Source organism: Anas acuta, chromosome 11, assembly GCF_963932015.1.
Source record: "Anas acuta chromosome 11, bAnaAcu1.1, whole genome shotgun sequence".
Lineage (NCBI taxonomy): Eukaryota > Metazoa > Chordata > Aves > Anseriformes > Anatidae > Anas > Anas acuta.
In genome coordinates, this window is record NC_088989.1 from 20,035,075 (window position 1) to 20,061,739 (window position 26,665).

The 26,665-nt window shown below is 45.7% G+C and overlaps 1 protein-coding gene across 6 annotated transcripts in view; it reads right to left on the bottom strand.

The window, feature by feature from the left end:
* Positions 1–26,665, bottom strand: part of FGD3 (FYVE, RhoGEF and PH domain containing 3) — a 109,964-nt gene that overhangs the window by 39,136 nt on the left and 44,163 nt on the right. For 4 of the 6 annotated variants that reach the window (XM_068694654.1, XM_068694655.1, XM_068694656.1 and 1 more), the window contains exons 2-4: positions 13,484–13,654; positions 8,714–8,882; positions 7,001–7,598 (exon numbers count right to left, since the gene is read on the bottom strand). In XM_068694654.1, coding sequence (XP_068550755.1) covers positions 7,001–7,598; positions 8,714–8,882; positions 13,484–13,654 — 938 coding nt within the window. Of the gene's footprint in view, positions 1–7,000; positions 7,599–8,713; positions 8,883–9,208; positions 9,378–13,483; positions 13,655–19,445; positions 19,598–26,665 lie in introns of those variants that run through there. The other 2 variants (XM_068694657.1, XM_068694659.1) reach the window with 2 other exon arrangements.

Consider the following 26,665-nt stretch of genomic DNA (forward strand, 5'->3'; position numbering starts at 1 on the left):
CGGTTTATAATGAAATACACTGCTGGCCATTGGGATTCCGCTAACTACAAGGATCTCTCGCTGAGAAGGAATTTCTCTGCCAGTTTTGCTGCGAGCAGAACGGGGCGCCTGAATGGAAGGCACTGATGTCAGCAGGCTGGCATGCCAGCCACCGAGAACATCCTCTGATTTGTTTGAATACAGAATTTGGAAAATAATTATTTTCAACCAAATACATTTGTTTTCAAAAGTAAATCTTTACATAGCACAGGCACTTTTTAACCTCCTGACCTTCACCATCTGCAACTCGGTTTATACTTCCAAAAAACTTGCTGACATCTGCTGAAATACCAAACAGCGGCTGAACACAACACGAGCTTGAGCTGAGCAGAACGTTTTAAAGAGAGACCATCTTCAGCCGCTGCTTCTGCCAGGCACAGAGACAGGCGTGTTTTTCAGACTAATCTGCACCTTATTCACCTTCCAACGGACATAATGCTTTCTGCAAAATAGTTGATGCAGTGAATGATGCCAGACAGCCTGGTCCTCTGACCCTTCTGCATTGTGTGCCGTGGAAGGGCAGCTCTAGCACAGCCTGAGCTGTATGGCAGGGTACCATGGACAAGATATTTCACAGTCCATGCTTCTAAATGGAAATTAAAGCAAACGTGCAAATTCAAACACAGATTATATTCCTTAGGTAACAGCCTTATTTAAGTCTCCGTTCACAGCCACTCACACAGCTGCACAGTCTGAGGGGAGGCAAAGGAACCCTACTTGGGGGAAGGAAGCAGGCTTCAGCTGGGTGACGTTGGCAACAACGGTACACAGGAGAAGAAAATCATCAGGAAGAAGACAGGTAACCAAAACTGGCAGAGCCACGGCAGAGCCCACCTCAAAGAAGCTTGGGACAGGGGAATTACCTCAACAGGGAGCCCTACTAATGCTGAAGCAAACTGAGAGCAGTGAGACCTCACCGCATTTTTGATTTTGCATCAGTTCAAAACAGGTGAGTATCTGAGGCCATCACCATCTTTAGCCTGCTCAGAGCAGACCCCAGCAGTGAGACCACTGCCCGGGCCGATTTACATCAAAACTGAACACATTTAGCTTAAAGCACAAACTGCACAGGAACCAAATGGCTGCTGCTGGGGACCAGTGAGGCATACGTAACTTTACTGAGAGAGTCCTGTAGAGGAAAAAAAAAAAGTAGATATCTGTATATATAGATATATCTATGTATTTGCCATGTGTAAGGCATATCAATGATGCGGAAACAAAATATTCAGTCTCCCACCTTATATGGATTTTAAGCTGTTTTATTCTTTATAAACGTGTCTCGCTCCTGCTTTGTCCACCATGACGGGTGGGCACAGCCACAGCCTGTTACAACTCTTCACACCGCACCCGACAGCCGTGGAGGTACTGCAGAACCTTTTTAAAGCAGTTTAGCCAGCGGGGTGAAAAGCAAGATGAGAAAAGGGAAGCAGTCGGTGTTTATTTTGTGACACAGGAAGCTTACTCCAGTGCTTGAAGCAGCAGCTGCGTGATGCTCTTTCACTTCTGTATGGAGGTCCAGCAGCTCGTTTGCAGCTGTGTCTGTCCATAAAACATTGTAAGGAGAAAGGAAATGCCAGCATGGGAACAACCAGCACCACGAAGGGCAGATTCTCACCTGGGTGGGAGTACATTTACACCTACAAATAGGCAAACGCCACAACCTCAGACACAAACGGGGTGACAGCAGACACGGAGCTGACTTGTGCAAGGGAGCGGCCAGGAGCACATCAAGCACAGCGCCACGTCCTGCCCTGCCCTGCCCAGCCCAGCAGGGCACTGCCAGCCCCCACACAGCTGGGCTGCCTGGGGCAGGAGCCCTCGTGCTTCACGGGGACTTGGCACCCAGGCATGAAGGCTGACCTGGCTACCGTGAGAAGCAAAGCTGAGGTGAAAATTTAAAGGAAACATAAAACTGAAAAAGAAGCCTCAGAGGCTTAATGAGAGAAAATTTGGGCAGTAGCCTGCAGCAACTGTTTCTCTCACTGTTGTACATAGCTGAACTGTGTTCAGGTCACATCTCTGCTGTAAGAGGCTTTCGGCAAATCGTGCAGGAAAGCTGGGATATGGCTAGGGTAAAATCAGAATATATAGGGTAAAATCAGAATAAACACCCCCCCTGCCAACAGCCACTGCTGCAAAGAACACAGGAGGTCCCCAAAGGTTACAAACAACTTCCTGCTTGAAAGTGCTGAAAACAACCTGGAAAAGTTACCCTATGCTAGGAGATCTTATTTTGCTTAGCGTATTCCAGAAAAAATGGTGATGAGAACAAACCTGATTCTTCTTAACCAGCATTATGACTAAACCACCGCCCCACACAGCTCTGCGTACCGCGTAACTCGTGTGGGTTTATCTACGGGCTTCAGAAGTACCACTGAATTAGCAAACAAATATAAGCCCCCAAATACAAAGCCCCCTTTCACTAACTTGCTCTAAACCCACTGACAGAACAAGTCAGGAGGCAGACGATAATAAAACACCATTATTTTGGCCACACTCCCCAGCGTCACATCAGGAAGTCGAGATAATAACTTCACATCCTCTTCAAGGCCAAGCAAAAATCTTTTTTTCAGAACGTACATGGAGATAATCTTACCCAAAGGCCTGACTTGCAGGACTGCAAGTCAAATTTTCCAACACAATCTGTACTATGAAATCAGAAGCGAAACTCCAGTGAAACACCGGCAGAAGGAGAACACGTCAGCGGCTGCACAAGGCCATGGGGGAGCTGATGATTACTATTATTCTACACAGCAGGTTCTCAGGAAGCAGGACAGATGGAGCAAGGCATTTGGGAGGGATTATTAATGAGCATTTATTACTCTTAGTGAAAAATATCTGAATAAGGAGATATGAAGGAGCATTCGCCATCTCAGAAGCATTGCTCCACTGCTCCCAGGCAGTCGACTGCTCAGCGGAAGCCTCGGGTAGCGGGCTGCAGAGCGTGACAGCCCCTAGGTCCCACTTCTGTCATTTCTTTTTTTGTAACCATCAAGGCTAACATGCCTCAGCTCTCGCAGCTCCTGACATTTTCTGAGATGCTATCAAAATTAATAAGCTCCCCTCGTTCATTTTCATTTTGATAACAGATCCCTAGCAATCCCAGTAAGGCACTCCTGCGACTTTAAACCACCCAATAATTGTTCACTAATAAGTGAGATCTGTTAGACTCCGCGGCAGACTCCCAAAGGAAGCCACATCACACTCCAGAGCTAAAGCTAGACTAAATAAAACAGTACAAGTCATGCATCAGGCAGCGTTACTTCACCAGCAATGGGATGTGTGAAAGCCTGGGTGCTGGATGGAGAGAGATCTGAAGTAGAAAATTAGAGAAGAAAAAAGCAAAACATTTTTTTTCTCTACTTATGTTTATTCATGAATTTCACTTAACTTGATATCCCAGGAATTACTGAGCCATCATTAAATCATTCTGCAGCTGTACTTCTTATGCATCCTCCTCCAACTATAACAAAGCTTTCTGGAAAACCTGAATGTTTAATTAGAGTGCTGGGTACCTCCGCGTGCAGCTGCAAAGCCTGCTACTAGAGGCAGAAAGGGGGAAGCAGGAACAAAGCTGCTGGCTCCTGACACACAGCTCTCCCCCAGGACAACCTCCTGGAAGATTAAGGGCTCTCTGCTGCTCTCACACCACAGTTGGTGCTGCCTGAGCTCTCCTCTCTTTCTCTCCCAGAGCCAGGTACATTATTTTGTGGAAGATCACCAGGTTTCTCAAGGGTGAAGCAAACTTCCAGCCTCAGAGTAACCACAGAACACTTCAGCTTCAAATCATCAAGCTGGCTCTCCTCATGGGATGCCACTGCCCTTTACCTGCACTGACTCACCCCACAGTGCCCCCGTCTGCAACAGAAGACCGGGAGGGGAGGACGCTGTGAACAGGTAACACACGAGCTGGCTTTGCAGGACCTCAGCTGGTACACGCTGCATCCCCAGAAGAGGGCACAATCCTTACGTACACTACAGCAGAGGCAGCAAATCTAGGCCTTCCCCTTCCCACGTGGCTGCAAAAACAAATTAACTTAGCGAAGCATGGTCATTCTCAAAACTGCCTTCTGAAACTGAAATCATGTCAAAGGGCGAGGAAGAACCTGAAGTGCATCACACTGATGTCACACCTGCCCTCCTGTACTAACTCACCAAGATGAAAACACTTTGATTTGTCAGATTGAAAAGCATTTCCTCCTCTAGAGATCTCTCCCCTTTATAAATTCACCAAGCCCACTACAGAAAAGTATGACTTCCTCAGTGTTTTATCAGCGTTATTTCATTCTCTATGGACATTTAGCCTAAGGAACAAAATTTTAAAACAGCCACCAAAACTCTGCTCCTGCAGAAGTGTTTGTGGTGTTTGTCAGTAAAGCACTCCTTAATGATACGGTACAGTCTTCCACTTGGTTTTGCTACTGCTGGTTTGATACTGCGTGCCTAGCCCAAACTTAAACGTAAATTTAATGACTAGATTAAAGATTTTCTAATGTAATGCATTATTTTCTTGCTGGCATGCTGCAACTAATAATTTAAAAAAAATATTTCAGTTGCATGCCCATACAGATCTATTGAGAATATGGAATAAGTGAAGTATTTCACAGAATGCTTATTTATGTGTAAGCACGTACAGAAGGGAAAGTGAAGAGCAGCAGACAGAAGCCCTGGCCTGTGGTGGTGATGCCCAGCAGAGAGGTAAGCAAGCTTCCAGCCACAGGCTGCTGAAGAGGCACCAAGCAGTGAACAGAACGGACGTGAAGCCTTAACAGAAGCAAGTGGGAATCTCTCCCATTAAGCACTTTCTGGAGGACCCCACGGTAACTCCTCACACACAAGGTAAAACACACGTCTTCGGCAGCTTAGACCCTGCAGTCCTGCTGGCTCCTGTCTCACACTGTCACAATTCACTCCTGCACAAGCCCAAGGCCCTGTGCACCGCAGCCTGCCAAGCCCAGCTGACGGCGGTCAGGGCTGAATTAGGGGAGCTCTCGCCTGCTCCTGGGGAGGGGAGATGGCCTGATGGGCTCCTCCTCCAGAGTCTGCCCCAGCTGCCAGGTGAGACTACAGACCCGCGGACAGGCGGAGGAGATCACATCCTCTCCATCTACAGAAAGCAGTCACATCTGGCCAAGCAGAGCTAGTTCATGCAGCCCTTACTGCCTGCTAGATGTTTCATCGCCCATTCCAGTCCATGCCCATCACCAAACCGCAGCACTGCGGGGTGATGGGCACAGCATTCAGGCTCCCTTCTGGCCAGGATAATGGTGGGAGTCAAGGGATTTTGGAGACTGTGAAACCTGAGTCAAGGCTCTGGTGTGCTTTGGTCCCTCTAGGATAAAAACCACTAGCTACATCAATCTAAGATACTGCAATTATGCAGGAGAATTGCATCGCCTTGCATGGTGGTGCTGGGTATGGGGTCATTGCAGGGCTTGGGATACAACCAACTTTCACTTTGACGAGCAGTATTTACCAGAACAAACTCCAAAGTGTTGCTTTCAAGTCAGGTATTACTCTGACAGAGATGGTGTCACTGACACCAAAACTGGTGTTTCTGCCTGATGGGTCTGTGGGACTCAGGCAGAGCTTCTGGAGCTTGGATCTGTCAACACACAGTACGTGCTGGGCCCTCTGCAGCGAGGCTCAGGTGGGCAGCAACACCTGCCTCCAGCACACCGAGACAGTACCTAGAGCTCCTGGACAGCAGGGCTCCTCTTACTCAAACGGGTGTAGCGACGGGATTTCCCTTCTTTCAGAAAGTCGATTCTTTAGTTACCCTGAGAATATGAAGTCTTGCATTTTTCAGTTGTGTAATACAGCAACTTTCATGTAAAGGACAGGGTGATAAAAAGTCAGATTAATGAGTTTGACATCACTGAATTTGCAAAAGGAGCGGTACAGCAGTTAAGTATTGGAGGGGCAACACCAGTCCCAGACAACAATGCTGGCATTTGAATCACATGAAGGGAAAGCAAGTCATATCACACAAGCCTGAGCTTGAAATAAAGAGGAAGAACTGCAGCATAAAGCAGTGCATTCACTAGAAAAAGTATGGGGCTTTTTCATACCTTCCTGTAGGTATGTTTGTCTCATCACACTGTCTTCTATTCTTGGAAAAAGGCAACACCCCAGAGCATTAATTGTACTCTGAAACTATCCACCAAACAAGATGGGGAATATTTTGCAGACGTTTTGCTCTAAGCATCTTGTGTTTTATTTTTCTGAAAAATCTAACCTATCTTATTTCTAAAAAATAACTGTCTTGATAGCAGATAATCGAATGAATCTGTCATTAACATTATACAGCTGCAGCAAATGCACAACAGCACGGACTCCATTATTCTGCATTCAAGGAAAATCTCTTCTAGCTAGGGTTTCCTGAAGAGTAATTTGATAGAGTAACTACCTTGAAAACAACTTTTTGCACTCAAGTAGTAGCAGTCACACCAAAAAAAACACAGGCTTCTTAAGAAATAAAAATAAAAAAAACTGCTAGAAGAGATTTTCAACATGCAAGTCCCTCCAGCACACAAGGCCCTATTGCTGCAATATTTAGTATCCGATTAGCCCCCTGCTTACCATGGAGCCCTACTGAAAGCACCATGATCTAGTGATCTAATAAGGAGGAGCTAAACCTGCATAAATTCAAACAAAAAACACAAGGTGCAAGTCTTTACCTACAAAAGCCCTTCAATTTTAATATCTCATCTCTGTCTGTGATGGTCTCTCTTACATTAAACCTTACATTAAATCAAGACTGGAAACCTTTCTGCAAGTTACACTCTAGATTGGGAGCAAGTTATGACCTGCATCAAACAGGAAATCAGTGACTGTCACGATCCTCTGTCATAAAAACAATCAAACAATGAGACCCAAACAACAGACCAGAGTGATGCAAGGCATCTCTGGCCAGTCAGGAACTGGCTCCAGAGAACACAGAAGTAACGTACTAGCTTACCTTGTTTACATCCAAATACTCTAACTTTGGCACTTCTGCTGTCTCTTGTTCCTCACTACTTCCTTCATCAATGTCACTGTCTTCATCCTGCGTGGAGTCTCTCTTCTGCTCTGCAGAGGAAGATTTGGGGCCCTTTTTGTCTGGTTCCATCTCCCCTGGATTCCCAGCCACGTTGGGCTTCTTTTGTTCCGCACCTTCTTCGTTGGGGAAAGTTTCTCCTGCCACGCTGCAAGAAGGGCTGTCAATGCCACTGTCTCTGTTAGGAATTTTACCATTACTGCTCAGTTCTGCAGTTGAGTCTTTATTGCTAAGCTCTCTAGAGGGTTCTTTGCTCGCATTCACAGCAGTACAGTCTTCATGGCTTTTGTTATCGCCTATGCTTAGCTCTTTAATTTTCATTATGTCTGTGTTAGATAGATCCGCACTGCACGGTACGTCTGGCTCATTTTCATCTGGCTCACTTTTTTCATTTGTCGAACAGCTGCTGGAAGCTACCATGTCACAGTCACACGAGCTCGGTTGTTTGGATGAGTCCAGGCCAGGCTCCATCTTAAGAGCTAAATTTAGCTGGTTCCTTTGAAGAATATGTACAGGTTGCCTGCAGGTGAAGAGAAAGCACCCCAGTCATTCCTAATAACACTCAGAGACTTCAAAAGTGCCTCAAAAGAGACAGGGCCTGACTGTCATCTGATTCAAGCTGTATTTCTTACAGCCCCCTCATAATCCTAGGAGGCGTGCAAACGCATCACTGTAACAACATTCACCCAACAATTTCAGGTAAAAGCATACCACTCCTAGACATAAGTTTAACTGAAGAAGTACCATTAGAATCCCAGCTCTTTAATACTCCCCACGTGGCCTTGAAGAACAGTTTAGTTTGAAGGTTTGCGGCAAGGAGAACAATCTTTTAAAAGAACCATTTGTTTATGGGCTTGTTTAAACAACAGCTCAGCCTGTTCAACAGAGCAAAGCCTTTCAGGCAAGTTATTTTCTGCCAGAGAGGGGACATTTCTGAAGCACAAGAATGCATTAGTTTCTATCTGAAGAGGCCTTACTAGATTCACCCAGGATATAGTACATTCTAAGACACAGGACAGTGTCTCTGTCCCTATCCCCCTCTTTCTGAAATGAATCACTTAGCTCCATCAGGCAGATCTGGTCTTTGGAGAGGATTTTTATGTGTTTGTAAAAGGGGTTGCATTAGATATATATATACATATATATATATATACACACATATACACACAACCCTATTTAACATCTTTTGTATATAAAGTTTCAAGAAACAATTATATATTATGTCATTTCACAATATACTGACACTGAACTATCCCCTGCCTCCAAGAAGCAACATAACAGTAAGTCTGACATTTATTGAATCTTAGACAGAAAACTCAATTATTTTATAGCACAATTTCCTATAATGTGAAATCAATTTGATACCAAGACAACTTACCCAAAGCAGACTCTGGACTCCTTACTTGTGGTAGAACACTTAAATTCATTGGACCTTCAGCTCCAAATTACAAACTAATAATCACTGAAATACATGCTTTTATACAACACTTCTGTAGTCAGTCAAGTTTCGCACTTTCAGAAGAAAACATCCTGAGAGGAGTTTCTAACATGACAATTACAATCAACGTTTTCTCTTGTTATATTTTAAGTTAAAATCGTAAAAGAGATTAGAGAAGATCTCAAAGACATATTTACCTAATACTTTCAAATTTCTCAATGAGAGTGTTGACTCCTGCTGATATTGGTATTTCTTCCTCTCCAGGCACTAAGCTCCTTGATGCCTTGGGATCAGCTGGTAAAGGCCGAGAAGGTGCAGGTGGAATTCTTTCCTGCCCAGGTTTGAGATGTATAGGCTTAGGAGGTACTAATAAAACAGAGGGAAAAAGCACAAGATAAATCTCCCATCTTCTTTATCCTGAACCGAGAAAAAAAATCCAAGCACGCAATGCAGAATGAAGAATATCCATTCTTTCAATTGAACGTTCTTTGTAAGTTATGCTGGTGCAGTTCCAAACTATTTCTTACACAAAAGCAGACTGCTGTACACTAAAGAAGAACGACAGTCTTCTATTTTGCATTTCTACAGTTGTATCAAGATGAGCTAACGAACAGAGCGGCTCAGAAATTTACCGCTTCCTTGTTACCAAACAGGATGCACAGCTCACACTTGGTTTTTGCAAATGGGCTCACCATCTCAGTCGCATGAGTTTCCCCTCCCATAACTTTTCAAGACTCTAGCACTCTGCTGAATCTCTTATACTGGGAAAAAAAAAAAAAAGCAAAAACAAAACAAACCACCAAAAAACAATCCCACCATGGATTTCAGTGCCTGGTATTTGCTTGGCCAAAAAACCCACAAGCAGAACATAATAGCTTTTCTTCCTCTCATTCTCCCTCCCCCATCTCTTCCGTGGTGTAGTCTTCATAAATTTCCTTCCTCTTTTGGTTCTACATTGAGTTATATACTATATAAATAAAACGCATTGTAAGAGTATATACATTCTGCTTAAGAATTCATTGGGAAGCAAATGTGCAAAGTCTAATACTGTATTAAAAAGGAAAAAAAAAAGTAATTAAAAAAATGTATTCAGACCTTATATTGTTGCAGGGTAAATGGGCTTGGAAATACGCAAGCAGTAACCCATGGCAACAGGTTCACGTGCTGTTACAGTTTCTTACAGTGAAAGCAGCTTCACATAAGCAGACGAGGAGGTAGGAAAACCACCAGTGCAATCACTCCCAAGGCACATGCTACTTGGAGCAGTTACTTGGAGCAAATAGCCCTTCTGATCTAGACTATCCAAAGAGTTAATAAACAAATGAGGAAACTCTACATATGAATTTTATTAAACAATGCTTTCAAGAACAATTTACTTCAAGCATTTCCAATTTTTAAATGGTCCATATGGCACATCAGCATAATGTGATTAACATTGTAATGGAGCTCTAATTAGCAACTGTTCTGAATGCAATTTCAGGGTTACTTTCTTTAGGAAGATAACTGAGGCATATGCACCCCAAAAAAGTCAACTCCTGTTGTCCCTACCCTGCAGAAAGCTGACTGTTTTAAGCTCCAGGTCAGCCTCGGCATCCTCCCTCCTCTAGCTACAGGTGGTCACTGCCTGAGATCAGTGATGAAGAACTGCTAGAGTTTTCCAGCTCTGAGTATAGGCAGATTTAAAACTATCTACATTACTGAGGTCATGTCAGCACCAAAGAACAAAATCACATTTCCTAAGGATTTGAGCTCTTCCTATAAAATGACTGGCTTGCCCAGTGTCCAAAACCATTTGGAATTCCTGTCTTAAATTAAAGGTGTTATAATTCAATTTTGAAAACACCTCCACAAAACCTGTCTTACACACAACTAACAGTTAAGCAGGAAAATTATTTATGCTCTTTAAAAAACAGTACTGTGCAGCAGACAGAGGCAATAACCTACCCTACATCTCCTATTAGGCTTTTAAGAGCTGGTAATTGGCCTGCAACACTCAAAGGGTGAACTTCATTTTCTCTGCCGAAGTATTTACATTAACAATAATGCACGTCATTTCTTTCCATGTAAACACTTGAAAACATTTTAAACTTTTCCTTTAAATCTTTCCTGTTAGTGGACTCCACCTGAATCACTTGAGAAATTACACTCTACAGTATATGATATGCTGTACTAAGAAGGAAGAAAAAGCATTCCCCTTCTGTTCTGAATTTTGTTATTTGCCAATGTAATTTTGAGAAAGAGACACATCAGCACAGAGTCAAAATCGCTGGCTTTCTTAAATGCTACTTACAAAGCAAAATTTAAACCACAAAAGATATGTGCTGAAGAGCTGACACACAGAACCTACATTCAGAATTTTCAAGGAAACAGCCTTCAATATCACAACAGCCAGGCAGCTCTGCCTTACCTATAAACACACAGACATCTATTTATAACTCCTGGGAGAAGACAAGATAGGCTTTTCAGAAGCCACATGACATCGTTCTGTGAAAACCATTCAAACAGCATAACCAATTTGCCCATTCCCACTCGTGAGCACATGGCAAAATCCATTAAATGACAGGGCACACATTCGTTACCTCTCTGTCAATTTAACAGACTTCTAAACTCAAAATCAATTTAGGCTTCTATAAAAGAAGTGAATGACAGATTTGCATGCTAAAAAGGAACACTAGTAGATGAGCTCAATCTGTACCTGTATCACCACAAGGACTAACTGAACAGTCACTCCTGAAAAAACAATAGATGCTGCTTTCAGCTGTGGACACAGGACCCAACGTGGGAGCTCAGCCACAACCCCCACCCTGCTCTGAAGCCGCCTTCCACGATCCCAGCCCTTGCAGGAAGCAGTGCTGCTCTGTCGTCACTCCACTTTGAACTCCCCTTCTGCCTCTCACCCTCACACCGGGGCCCGAGCACAGCAGCACGACTTGGAGGCAGCTTCCAGGGCCCTCCCTGCGCACAGACAGGTAAACTGGTGGAGAACGGGAAGAGAGGAAGCCGCAAAGAAGAGATTAGTGTCCTGGGACGTGTTCAGGTGGCGCCTGAAAGCTGAAGCCACACACTGGCATGGCACTTCCCCAATCCTCCGCCCCTCTGAGGATTTGACGCAGCAGCCCAGTGCTATTTGGAGCAGGCAGAAACCAAGACACACAGCCCTCGTTGCAGAAGAAACAAGTGAAATAATGAGAAGCAGCGTGACGGAAATAGAAAAGGGGAAGGCAAGGTTAAATATCTGGGAGAAGTTATAGCCCAGGCTTGGCCCTGGCTCTGTAAGGCCAGGTGTCCCGCAGGGGTCCGTCCTGGGACCGGGACTGTTTCATGTCTTTATCAACGACACAATCAGTGGGATTGAGCGTACCCTCAGCAAGTTTGAAGCTGACACCAAGCTGAGTGGTGTGGTTGATACACCAGAAGGAAGGGATGCCATCCAAAGGGACCTGGACAGGCTGCAGAAGCAGGCCCATGCCAACATGATGAGGTTCAACACGGCCATGGCAGGTGGTGCACCTGGGCTGGGCGGCAACACCAGAGGGGTGGGCAGCAGGGGAGGGAGGGGACTGTCCCCCTCTGCTCTGCCCTTGTGAGGCACCACATGGACGCCTGGACCCAGGCCTGAGACCCCAGGTCAGGAGGGATATGAGGCTGTTGGAACAGGTCCACAGGAGGGCCACAAAGATGACCAAGAGGGTGGAGCACCTCTACTATGGAGAAAGGCTGAGAGAGCTGGGGCAGTTCAGCCTACAGAAGGGTCCAGAGAAATCTCATTGCAGCTCTTTTATACTTAAAGGAGACTTATAAAAAAGATGGAGAGCAACTTTTTGCTCAGGCAGATAACGATAGGACAAGGAGGAATGGTTTTAAACAAAAGATGGGAAATTTAGATTAGAGGTGAGGAGGAAATCACTCAGAGGGTGGTGAGGCACTGGCACAGGCTGCCCAGAGAAGCTGTGGATGCCCCAGTCCCTGGAAGTGCTCAAGGCCAGGTTGGACGAGGCCCTGGGCAACCTGACGTAGTGGGTGACAACTCCCACTTGTCAGGAAAAGAAGCCATTTCTAATTTACAAAGTTAATAATGGCAAAGAAAAAAAAGAAAAGCCATCTCCCAACCTTCTCTACTGTTACATGTATGCTAATTGCAGGTAATTTTAAAAACTATTTTTATTATAAAGAAATGCAGTGAAATAATAAAATCATTATTTAAATTTTATGTGAAGTGTCTTTAAGGAAGATGACTGGCACATTCACAACCAAGTCTTGTAGTGATGATTTGTAGCTTTGTCTACGTTGGCTCAGTCTGAGGTAACACGTCTGATTTCCCAGTACCGGGTAACAGGTGACGGCATCCCATCAGAATTTTGACTGGGACCTGCCAAAAAAGGGTCTGGGGAGACTAGAAAACTTGCTAGATCATGGTTCTTCCTGACTTCTCTTCTACCACAGGTTGGGGTTGTCACCTATTTCACTCTGGGTCTGGCGGGACTGTGGAATTACCACAGCCCATACACTACCCATGAATGTGACTGCCTTAGCTCGTATTTCTCATTTTTAAAATACATTCATTCCATTTCGGCATTTCCTGTTGCTACACATAGTTCTTACTATAAATGGAAAACAGATCCAGGTTTAAACAATAAGCTATTCTAATACTTAAAAAAATGAGAGAGAATGAAAACAATATTTCTAAATTAAACTTTGATTTCACAGCTGCATGACGTTTAATAGCAGTAAAGGAAATATAAATCAACAAGTTAATCTGTTATTCCTGAACCAATTCTTCTTCAGGGCTTCCCCAAAATGCTATGTAACAAAGGAAAAATTAAAATAATAAAACCCTACTACTTGTATTTGAACCTTGGAACATAGAATTACTACTTTGCCATGACTTAAAAAAGAAAGAATTAAAATTATTACACATCATGTGTGATAGAAGCTTGCACAGTTGCTAGGAGGTCAAAGCCACTTGCCTTGGGGTTTCTGCAGAGGATGCATTTTGGCCAGCGGAGCTTTGGTCTTGGGCTTCCTTCCAGTTTGATGGATACATTGCGCTGGGCTGATATGCTGCAGCTCCCCACATGCTTCCAATGCCGGATTTGAGTCAATGTGACATTTGATTTGAAAAGGAGAACACGGGCAACCTGAAAGGAAAAATAAAGGCAATGTTTACTTCCTTTTATTAATCCTAGCAAAAAATTTAGCTACTTCTAGAAGCATATCATTCATATTACATCCTGAGGAGAGGAGGGTAGAAAAGGAGCAAGGTACTCACTCAAAAGTTATTACAAGAAATATATCCAGTCTTAATAGTCACGTCATGCTGACTGGTAAGTCAGCATGCGTTTCAGAATGTAATTAATGACTTATTTCTTTACCACTGACACCCAAAATAAAGGAATAAATACAAAAGATAAAAGCCATTTCAAAAGGATTCCTCCAGAGATATATATATGCCCCAGCATACAACATCACGTTGTTTGGTAAAACAAACAAAACCAAAACAACCAAAAAACACCACCTAAGTTATGGTAAATATGCCCCGTGGGAGGACAGATTGGTACAAGCTCCATTCCTTCAGAGATTTAATCATTCAAGCTGCATTTTACTGCTATTTATTATTCCTTATTACATAAAATATTAACATTCCCTCTAAAGGCTCCAATCTAAAAGATCCCACTGAGATATGATCCAGTGGGAAAATAGAGACATGCATAATTAATATGTTTGTTTGTCTTTTAATTTAGCATTCTTGATTCATTCCTGTGTGTACTGTGGAAAACCGATATATTCACTTTCACATAGGTTTTTTTGACTTGGGGTTGTTTGGTTTTATTTTATTTTATTTTTATTTTTTGGACATGTGGCAAGTCTACAGCTACATGAAATCCTCTAACCAGCTTTATTAGTGTGTCATAAGAAGGCATAAAAAGGTTTGAAAAAGAGTGTGATTTAGGACTGCTGCATACGAACACATGAGTATATATGCTTCTGGCTTTCAGGAAGTCCTAAAAATGGAAAACGTATCAAATCTAGAAACATGAATGATAATCCACAAAATAATGGCAAAAAAAGCTTGACAAACATTCTTTCCACATCCCTGTTTTCAAGTGGACTAGCTGAAATGCCCGGAGCCTTCCTGGAGAGAGGTGAGCTGCACCACGTAGGGAGGATGCCCTCAGTGTAAGAACAAACCGTAGCCTTCCTGTGATGTGCTGAGGAACATGGCATTAGCTTCACAAATGCAACCTACTCGTAGCTAGATTTATATTAGGATCAAAAAACTGAAATGACAAGCACCTCCATCCACAGCAGCTAAATTATCCTGGGTTTACGCTAATGGTATTAAATCAGGACATGACCTTTTGGGTAACGACTTTGAAATCTGAGCCTCACAGACTGCTTGGGAAGATTAGCTGATGCAGAAACTTTCACAGCAGTACACGTTTAAAAAAAAAAAAAAAGCATAAAATATTAATTTTGCTGACAAAAATAGATTCAGATGGCACAAAACTATTTCCTGACCTCTGCCACCCAAATACACAACCCTAAATTCCTCAGAATGGCTGCCAGTTGTTGCTGTTGAAGCTTCATTAACATTTCTACCATGAAATCTGCTTTTAAGCAGATCTGAGACCAGCTATTAAAACATACTTCTGTCTGAAACCAGAAATTTATAAGCACCGGATTTTATTCAAACAGAATTTTGCTTATCAGGAAAGTGCAGTGAAAGTAGAGTAGATTATTAGAGCATATTAATAGATTATTACAAACAAATCAGCACGGAAGGAGCTTATGCAGATGCCTCTGGTCTGGATGCTGAGAGCCCCGTGACAGTGACGGCAGTGCCACGACGTGGCAGCTTTTAAGAGAAAGGACAGAAACGTCTCCCCTATTAACAGCAGCTCAGCACAGCAAGAAATTAAAAAAACATGCGCAAGGAAAATGTTATAATTTAAAAAAATTAAAAGGGCAGCACACAGGAGAGGGAATTGTTTCAGCGTGTATTGACTGGTGGCCATGACTGGATGGCAATCCAGCAATCTTCTATTTTGCACACGTGCATTTTGCTCCAAGAATTACTTGGAGCAAAACTTGGAGCTGGGTAACAACCCAAGTCTTGGGGACAAGCCTTGGCACCCACAGCAGCTTGCCCCAGGACGCCTCTAACCATGCCTGGCTGTTTGAGCTCGGAAGCACAGCACTGGCCTCATCCCTAGGGAGTGAGGCAGCTCCAGCTCTGGCCTGAAGGACTTTGGGTTCCTGTCCGACCACTGCCACAAAAGGGAACCATCTTCATTGGTGGCATTTTTTTAAAGTTTCAAAAGAAACTAAAAAAAAACCTTCTTTTCTGGTTCCTACTGAGATTCATCACTGTGGTAGCACAACAACACGACACCTTTCTTTCTTACAGAAATCAGGGCTACTGACTACTTGCTCCCTTTCAAGTGCAGGACTCCAGCAGACCCTATTTCGTGTCTACACTGACAGCTGTTGCAACCTACTTTGGTTACTGAGAAGTGCCTTGACCCTTATTTTATAAATCCAGGTACAAGTTTTTCTCTCCTAGCACACAAACCACTCAAGCACTCCTGGCACAAGATCCCCTGCAGTAATAACTCAGCACAGCGGCAGATGCTTTCGTCTTGCCTGAAACGAGCTCTGAACTCGGCTCCAACTGCTCCAGGACTTGTGCTCAGAAGCATCCACAGAGCAAGTAATTAGCAAAGCCTGATCCTACTTCCTGTTAAAAAAGACCCATGAAGAAAAAAAAAAAAAAGGAAATCTACTGTCTTCGAAAAATACAGTATTTTATATCATCTTGTATGTTGCATCTACACATTACTAATGAAAATAACACTGCTGGCCACCTCCTGCCTTAGCCCGTGTGTGCTGACGGTACCTCCGAAGAGCAAGTGGGCACAAAGCAGACAAAAAAACTGATAAGCAGTTGGAAAGCTGAGAAACTTGGAAAGCCGCAAGTGCCCTGAACACCAAACATAGTGCTGAGCCTAAATCAAAAAAAGTATGCCTGGGTGAAACCACAGAAATGGGTTTCATTCTTTTTTCTTTAATTTAAGCCAAGTTGGTTCCCTCTGTTCATCTCTGACGTGGCCCCTAAGGGCTGCTTTTTGCACACCAGACAAAAATCCACTTTCCTTACATATTTTTTCAAGCGCTATAAAACGATCTGTGAAAACAAGATTTACTGGGTTGTTTCCCGTGGAGTTCTCCGAAAGCACAGCCCACGGGCTGCTGGGGTGCTCCTGGGGATGAAAGGGACACCAGCCCGACACAGGAGCAATGCGGGTAGCCCCCGGCTGTGTGGCTGTCTGCCGCCAGATGCTCCAGTGGGGGGAGAGGGCGAAGAGACCCCTTGCTTGTCCTGCTGTCCCCAAAACGCTGCCGATGGCAAACCACCACTCCCCCAGTGCCCAGCTGCCCCCTGCCACAAGATGCCCGGGGACCTGTGACAGCCCCAAGCGCAGGGCACAAAAAACCTGACCGTGCGCTTCCAAACAACCCAAATTTGGCCCCAAAGCCTCAGCCACGCTGTGCCCAGTCCTGGCGTCTCTAATGTGTTTGTGTGCAAGTACTTGGTGGTTTATTTGTAATTTTACTTGCATGAACAACGCTGCTGACAATTTCCCACTTCAAAACCAACCCAAGCAGAAAATGACACAGGCTGTGCTTCCCAGAGATAACGCCTTGATTCTCAACAAAAAAAATAATAATTCACAGCGTATGTTAATTCTCCTTCTCCAAAAAAAGTTTTGTAGGACGAAAAGATACTCCCGGGTGAAAATGATCGGTTTCCTGGAGTGCTGTGACGCCAGCAGCAAGAGCCAGGAAGGGCAGGACAGGGGCTGTTTGCAGCTCCTGCAGCAGGCAGGGCAGCGGGCAGGGGGCTGGCACCAGGCGTCCCAGCGTGCTGCTGCTGCTCGGGGGCTTCTCGCCCAGTCCTCGTGCCGCCCCGGAGAGCTCGGTGGCGTCCAGCTGAAAGCAGGGGAGCTGCGACCTCAGCCAGCAGCCCCCAGCTCTCCCAGGCGAGGCACGGGGAAGGAGCAAGTGTTAGAAGGGATGTCAGGTGCTGGACGTAGGAGGAAGGCTCTGCGGACTAAACACACCAGAAAGGCACTGATAAACAACACCCTACTTTAAAAGTTCACCTTCACTGAGAATTAATACCATGGGGGGGGGGGTGTTCCAGACATCCAGAAAGACAAATGTGACTTGGTTCCAGACTCCAATGTCATTCTGTAAAACGAAGCCTGCTCCAGCCCCTGCCGTGCCCACAGCACCCAAGCACAGCGGCCAGAGCTGCTCCTGGGCACACCCCGAGGCAAACCAAACCCTGCTGCTGCCGCAGCCCGGCGGTGAGCCCAGCTCGGGCAGCAGGCACAGCTCCCTGGGAAGGGCTGGCAGGAAGGCAGAGCTGCTCTGGGGGTCCCAGAGGGGACCCTGCAGTGCCCTGGCTGCCCCACAGCCCCAGCCATTGCTCCTGAAGCACCTCCCTGACAGGTCGAAGGAAGAGAAAATGGTCTTGGCAGCGACTGCAAGGGCTTCCTGGGGCTGCTGTCACTGTGGTCATCCACTGAGATCCGACTGAAAACTGACTGCAGGAAAAAACACGAAGACAAAGCAGAACGTATGTGATGGCAACAGGGGGCTCTGCAGCTAACGGGGGTCTGGACAACTGTGTGCCCAGCACCGAGCAGATTTAATAACAGTAATAATAATGATAAATAATAATAATGGTAACGATAACACAACAACTCTCAGTTGTTAACCTCTAGAGTTATTTTGAAAACTGCTCTCCTTATCTAGGCATCTTACTCCTGGCCCTTCCCAAAGCCTGGCTCCAAACCGAGCCCAGGGGACGCACCTCTAACCTCCTCTAGCAGCTTGTCATTGTTCCCAGTTCAAGCATCTCTGTTTTCAACTGAGCCACCCACTCGGGCATTCCCTGGCGCTGTCTCCAACAGTGAACCTGTCTCTCTCTCTCTCTCTCTTTGTTCCTTCCTCCTCCAGCAAAAGCCTTTCAAGGAGAAGAGGCTGGTGTTGCTCTTAAGGCAGAAACCCACCGCTAGAAAGCAAAGTGCTTCAAGGGCAGAGCTAATGCGTGCCTCTGAATGAGAAAACCCTGCTAAGAGGAACTCTGCCACAAATTAAAAGGTGCTGATTATGCCTTCCCTGTGTCAGCAGGAACCTGTCGAGTGGGTAACACTTTGTCCTTTGTGCCCAGGCAGCGTTACAGACACAGCTGTGTAAGGACTTGCTCAAAGCACTCGCCGCACTGTATGGAAACCCAGCCTTTTGAGCCTTCGGTACAACACACTGTAAAGAAACTGGTCCTGCAAACCAAAAAAAAAAAAAAAAAGACGTCCTCTCTAGCAAGGGCAGAGCACTACCCTGCCTCTTACAGCCAGTTCCAAAATGCCAACACCGTCCCCAAAGTGCTCCCAGCCCCAAAGCCTGCCCCTACAAAGCTTTTCCTCCTCTCTCCAACTTCATGCGGTGCCCTGCCCCAGCCCAGCTCCTGCTGAGCCTTTCCCCACGCTGCCATCCGGCATGCCCTTCCTTTCCCTGGTGCAAAACTCCAGCATCCTCCTCAAACCCACCCAAAGCCCCCTCTCTCTCTCCCCCTGCCCAGGACCCGTGCACCAGGCCAGCAGAGCCTCGCGGTGCCACCAGCACGGCTGGCAGCCACGCCGCAGGGCCACGTGTGCCCTTCTGGCAAGCTCGGTGACTCCATGTCAGCTATTTCTTTTGCCACCTATTCGTCTGGCATGCCAGAAAGTAAAAAGAGTGACAGCAAAGCTCTCACTGAAAGCTTGCAGAAACAGAAACAAGCAAGACGACACCGTGTTTGAAAGCAGGCAAGAATTTGGCATGGATTGCAGTTTTCTATCAAGATAGAGACAGATCACTTACTTGTATCTGAGCAGAGACACCCACATTTTTCTTACTTGCTCAGCCTATGGGACAACCAAGAAAAGGGAGAAGGGTTGCTTCTGCAGCTCTCATTTCTCGGCTTCCCATGCCATGCTCACAGGAACTGGCTTCCCCATCCCACGTCCTCCGACCACTGTGGTGAGGTGACTCAAAGCACACAGACGTGGCAGGCGCGGGCCGAGGAGCTTTACGAGGCACGAGTTAAAGGAGATTGCGGCCAGCCTGCAGGAACGGGCTCCTTGGTTTTAGGTTTCATACGTGTCTGAAACACAATACGCAGGATGCAGATGTCGTGGAATCCTGAATCTTTCTAAGTAGAAAACAAGACAAAGCCACATCTCCTTCAAAGGCTTTCTGTTTAGGTACAGTTCAGTACCAAGGCAAGCGTGGCTGAGTGCAGTGACATGCCACGGAAACCCAGAAATCCCGGTTCTCAGCCCCGAAACTCTGAGGCGGCTTCTCTGCTTGGATGGCACGGCGGCACTGCCCCAGGAGCACTCACACGTAACCTCCCCAGAAGGGTTGAATGAGGTGTCTGAAGAGCTTTCTGACCACAAAGGCATTACATCTGCTGGGAAACTGCCCACAGAAATGACAGGGAATGTAAGGCAGCAGGGACAGAGCTGGTTCAAAGATTTTCCCAAGTCCTGAAAATTTTCAGCCCTCTCTCTCCCCCTTTCTCTGGTCCCAGCTCCTCCAGCAGAGCCCTATCTTGGGAAATGATACGCTGTGTCCTTAGGAGGGAAGCACGGAGTTTGTAAACCACACCAAATTGTTCAGTGTCTGAGGAGGGCTGTGAGAAATCTGGTAGGTTCGGTTCAACTTACAACCACACAGCAATATACCCAGAAGAAAGTCAATCTTCTCCCAGAAGGAACAAACCAGCTAAAATAAACAAATTTGTGCATATAAAGCACAGGAAGGACCAATAATCCCCAGACCTGTATTGCCACAGCATTTCTGCTCTGGGATTTGGCAGACTTCTCTTGCTCTGACAACTTTTAAATGCCTTAGGTGAGGACAGTTCCTTGAGCAGACATTTCTGTAGCATCCCGAGGGTCACAACTGAACATCGCTGTCACACGTCACAAATTTACACGGAGATTTCCCACCTTCAACATAATCAGATTGTTTTAAAGTAAATTACTGCATGCTAACCCAAATAATTCAAGGCTATGCTTCACTGGCACTGGCATGCAGTTTATGCTCCTTGCCTTTCATCATCTGAATCCAAATAGACATTTCTGAGGAATCAGTTTTTAGCTCTGACTTTTTGTTGTTCTCTAAAGCACTTCCAAAGGCCAACTGTTGTAGGAGTATCAGTCCTAAAACTAACTCACCAAGCAGAGCTGCAGTACATGCTCATCCTGAAGATCCACAAATGCAGGTAGGTGTGCAATTCATTGAAATTAATGGTACTTGTCTGGCCACTGAGTATTTTATTATTCTCTTCAGGAAAGGATAAGATTTCAGTGTTGATTTCTAACCTTTTCCAGTGCTTCTCTGTTTTTACAAGCTCATTTCAGTACCGTCACCCTATCTCTCATTACAGTGCTGTTTTTATTTCCACAGCCAGAACAACAGCGAATCCAGGTGCCCATGCAATGCCACTTGAGACCTCTTCCTCTGGGACATTTCACACCTGATGACACAGCCAGGGATTCCTCCACAACTGCTTTAAAGAAACCATCAGAATTAGCTTTTCAACAGACTTTATCACTCATCACATCAAAATACTTCTCATCCCACTCTCCCCTGGCCTGACAGGGCACTACAGCACCGCGCTCATTTTGCTTTCTGTACGTAAGTTAAGAAAACCTCACTGCCCAGACCCAAATTTGACCAGCAAGAATGAGCACTCACGGTGAGCGCAGCACAGCAAGCAGCCGCAGGACCACGTGCTGCACAGCTGGGCACAGCGTCTCCTCCCACACACACCTATCAGGTACTGACTATAGGCGTGATTCTCACAGGTAAGTGTTTGCTCTGCTTTTATATTTACATTTCATAAATTATATTTATATATGTCAGGAGAAAATCTTCAAATGACAGAAGTAAGGAGCTGCATATGTAATTCTTTATTACGGCACTTCTCCAGGTAGGGGCGTACAACAAATCCCTGCTGCTATCTTCACTCTCACTATGTGACAAGGAAAAGAAGAGGCAGAAGCACAAGCACATCTCAGACATACAGCTGCCGGGAAGTCCTTACACACAGCCCCACAGTGGGGAAAGGAAAAGAGGAGACAACAGAACCCACCAGGCACTCATTGATAGTTTGGGGCTTTTTCTGTCGCTCTGAATACAACTGGCCGTCATCCCGTCTGCAGCCAGCCCAACGCCAGGGCTCTTCAAGGATTGTCTGGGTATTTCACATGCACACCACAGCAGAAGGACAATATCTGCCGGGGTGTAACAGAATTGAGTCAACTCACAGCAGACAGAAACTTTAAGCTACTTTCCAGGACAAGTAAGCTGAATCTATCATTAACCACGTGGAAGGCCGTTTTTCACTAGCAGAAAAGCAGTAGTTTTATAGCAGCTGCCAAGCCAACCCTCCCCGAAGAGGAGACCAAGGGAGAGAACCAGCGGGGAAAAGGGAGCAGGGCTGGTTCCTGACACTGGCGATTAAAAGAGGCTGCAGGAATGGAAGTAGTGACCAGAGAAACCATGCTGAGAACAGCCATAAACAGAACAAAAATATGCTTGCTTAAAAGGAAAATAAGAAAGAAACCAAAGCAAGGCACCACAGAGCACATTCCCCTGTCAGAACTAACAATAGGCATGATAAAACCCAAACACAAAAATATTTTCTTTTCCTGTATGAAACAGGATGTGGTATCGCAGTTCGCAGTCGCTTACCTTGGTCTTCTGAGGTTACCAGCAACACGAAAACCATGCTGCTGTCCTTTTAATCCCAGCCCCGTCCCGTTGCATAAGTGGGGGCAGTGAGGAAGCTGCAGGACCCTGCCCGGTGCCGACCTCCCCTCCTGCAGGGGCCCAGCCAAACCTCCCCGCAGGACGGCACCGGCCTCAGCCTCCAGCCCCACAGCTCCTAACCACGCACCGGCGTTATCCAAGCACTGCCCATGGGTACGAGTCCCCAGAGCAGCAAACTCCAAATGCAATCAGATCTCGGCTAGCAAACTGCTGGGTGAACTGAACTTGGATGCTGCTGGAGTTCAGGTGGGGGCTGGGGGAGGCTGGTGGGTTCTTTGGTTTGTGTGGGGGGCTTTTCTAGGCAGTCGTGTTCTCTGGTGTGGCTTATTTCAAGTACCTTAGCTTCCAGCTCTGATTGCTGTTCCTGCATCTGTAACCCTGCCACCTGGGCTATTACAACCATGGCACACTGAATGGGTGCTTCTCAGCCTTAGCTAAGCAGTGACCATTAAGCTCTTTGCCACTCTTTTGGGACAAATGTGTCCTCAGATAATTCTTTACAATTTTACTTACATTGTATGCCTCCAGGGAGTATCACTCACCCTTGCTTTTGTCTCCATAGCTGGTGACAAAGGAGGCTGCCCGTAACTTCTGCAGTGTGACAGCATTTCCACCATATTTCAGAATCTGTACGCATCTTACCAGGTCTGATTTCCAACTTTTGGCCATGCAATTTTAAAGTTAAATTCCTGTAAGGAATACAGGAAACAGCTTTTCCATTTTAAAAATGTTTAATTTCTAACACAAGTGTTGGAGAATACTCGGTCAATTCTCAAGCCTGGCCACAGTTTTGCAAAATCTACACTCAGGCATATAGAAAGTAACGTGGCAGGATAAATCTCCACGGCTGGAAGGCAGTATCATGAACTTCTTGTGATTTATCAAAGCAAAAAGGAAAGGCTAATACAAACTCTCTCTTCTCAAGGAAGTATTTGCCTGACTTTTCCCTCTGAATGGCTTAATTGAATTACTCTAGGCCAAAAGGATAGGCACAGTAACTTTCTGTGACACCAACATCAAAGGAAAAAGAAGAAAAAACCTGACTCTTCCATCTAGCGAAGAAAGCAGGTTAACTGATGTAAAGTTTGCAGCATAAAGAGTGACAAAGGCAAGGAGAGGCAACCTGGGGCAGATGTCAGCTAGAGTGACACCGCATGGGACAAAAGCCCTACCAGGGACAGCACACGCCAGGGACTTCAGGCAGGCAGCAGGGATGGCAAGCAACATCCCTCCACAACACAGAAGGAGGCAAGAAGTGAAGAGCAGCCAGGCTCATCTCTTCAGTGCGCACAAGTCTTGTTTTTCTCTCCTGAAGCATGACACAAGGTGTGTAAATTCAGTACTAGATTTCAGACTTAATTCCTGTAGCAGGCAAGGTCCAGATGGCCCAGTTCAGCTCAAGGCATTGCAGGGGCCCACTTCAGACAGGGAAGGGACAACTGGATTTTTGTTCATGTATTTCATCGCAAGTATAATGAAACACATAAGTCATTAATTCATAACGCCTCATTCCACTTCTTCTCTTCTGCAAGAAGATGGAAGATAATGCTCTCCTCTCCCCAGTTTATTCCCAATCCCATACTACAATAATACTCCCTCACACCACCACTGTGATCTGCAGCAGCATTTCAACTTACCTTTCCCTGCCCCTTCCTCTTTCACAGCCCCAAACACACTTCTCATCCCACCTTTTTCTGGCTATAAGCTCAATCTAGCTCCAGTCTCCAGCGTTAGCCTGGCTGTTTTTTATACAGCCCTGGGATGGTTGCCCTGGGACCCCCAGTCCCTCAGAGGTACCGCCCCACACACCACTGCCTTTGGCTCCCGTCCGCAGCGCCAGGTGTTGGCTGGAAGGTCACCAAGGGTGAAGCACAGGACGTAGCTGCAATTCCAAGTTCATTTTCACCACGGATTTCCTAAGCTAAAGCTACCGTTTCATCATTCTGCCCATCTCCGAGCCCGCACTGACCCCAGGTGCCTAGAGCACGGCCCCTCTCCTGGCAGGAGGTGCTGACCCCTGACAGAGGAAGGCGGGCAGAGCAACCCAGCGCTCCCGACACCTTATCAGATGAACACAGAGCATGCTTCTCCTTGACAGGTAACAGGTTTTTCGTTATGATGAAAGAGTCCTGATTTACAATTACACTGATCATGCAAATCAAAGAGCATATTTCAAGTTACCAACACTCCCAGGACTTCACACCTGTCCTGCCTGAACACAGGAGCCGCAGTGCCAGAGCAATCCATCACTGTACAAATCTGAAGAGATTTTACACAGGTTAGACACAAACAAATTATCCCAGCCAAAGCATTTCGGTTTGTTCCTCTCAGATTACCTGCATCTGTGTGATTTACTGTCTTGGGGATTCTCTTCCTAGAACAAAGAGAAAGATGGCAGATCTGCAGCTCCCAGCACTATTTATACAGTGGGAAGGAAAATCAGAGGGAGAAGTGTTACACTGCCCACCCTCCAGTGATTTACAAGACTAATACAGAAGCTCGAGAACAGCCAGACACTACTCACTACCATCAAGACTCCAGCCTTGTTTTAACACTGTGCCACCGAAAAGGGCTTCATGTATTTCTTCAGAGACAATAATCTTATTACATTTTTTTACTAATGACAAAAGCACCATGCAGGACTCTTTCACACTGCTCTGCTGATGTGCTTGTGAATCTTTTTAATGGCACACACTACAATGAGCAAACTCTCATTTAGCCAATAAGGAGAGTAGAAATTATCCTTTGCTTAAGATTTAATGACAGCGTAATGCATCTCCAACAGTGTCCCAATTAACGGGCTTTATTTTTTTTTTTTTTAATCCTGAAATGTTTTATTGGTTTTAGTAAACCAATAATTATCTTCTGCTCATTCAGAAGCCTGTTTAGGTGCTAAATAAAAGTTGGTAAAACAGAGCTCAGGTTTTTGCCAGAGAACTATGCTTTACCAGGCAGGGCTAGCTCTTCTCCATTAGCATAAGGTGTGGCCACTTTGTGCTAAAGAATTTAAGAAATGTCAGCCTCATTACTGAAAAGCGTAAAGAGCATTCTTAAACTGATACGCTATTTTGGTAGCAGATCTGCTCACTGCAAAATACAGAACAATTTCACAGTAATGTATGTCCAGTAGTTCATGAGAGTCATTAAAGGAGAACATTTTTCAGCTCTTACTGCTGCTTGGTAACTCTACTTGAAATATACTACCTTTACAGAAAACGACAGGGTCATGGAGTCTTTGAGGTACCTCAAACAAAGTCATCATACTTGGCTGCTACACATTTGAAAGCTAAAACACTTGGGTAGCCTTCCTCCCTTTGAGATTGAGTACTAAGTAAGGGCATTGCCCTCACAGGTACTACTGGAGCAAATGTGTCTGAGCCAGACTTTACCTAACCCTTCAGAAGCAGTGCAGCCACCACTGTGGAAGCCTCGGAGAGGTCCAGCCACCTGGGTCCTGGATGTCACCTTTTGGAGACTGGGCAGCCCTCAATGGTGACCAAAGGTCCAGGCTCCACTGCCTCGATTTCTCAGCCAATGGGATCAGCAAACCTCTAGTCATGTCTGCAAATGCTGCAGCTCCCTCCCCTGTTTGCTGGAAGACAACTCTTGCATAGAAGACCTGTTGGTTGTGTGAACATTTTGTTCATTAGTATCTCATAAGAAATGTTTCATTGTGACTGCTTTAGGCCTCCATGGGGACTTTAACCAGAATAAACATACTGATATACAGATCCATCAGCTGGCAAGCCCCCAGGAGCAGAGGTGTCTTTTCTTCTGGGCTCGCCACAGGCTGGCCTGCCCCCCCTGCTGAACTGCTTGCTCATTTTGTACAGCAGAGCCTGATTTTTCTCAGTTCCTACCCAACGACACATGACAAGATAAACAACGTTAGGCGCACCTATCTCACCTCAGGTACACTGAGAAACCCTCAATGTACACATGGAAGCGAAGTGGTTGATAAGGCACCGCTTCCCGCAACAAGGCTCATCCCAAACCCCCACTGAACTGACACCGCGGCACTCCTGGAGCAAATACAAGAGATTAGAGAAAGCAGCCCTTACCACCACCACGCAGCCTCAGGCTCTGCACTCTGCTTCCACCAGAGGCCAGCCCCGCAGATACAGATCCAACAGACTACTCCGAAGGCATGTTGCACCAGGCACTCCTGATGTCAAGCTCAACACTGCTCCCCTTTCCAAGGAGGTACGCAAGCGGATCCTGCACTTTCCAAATGGAGCAACTGAGCGTAAAGTGTTACT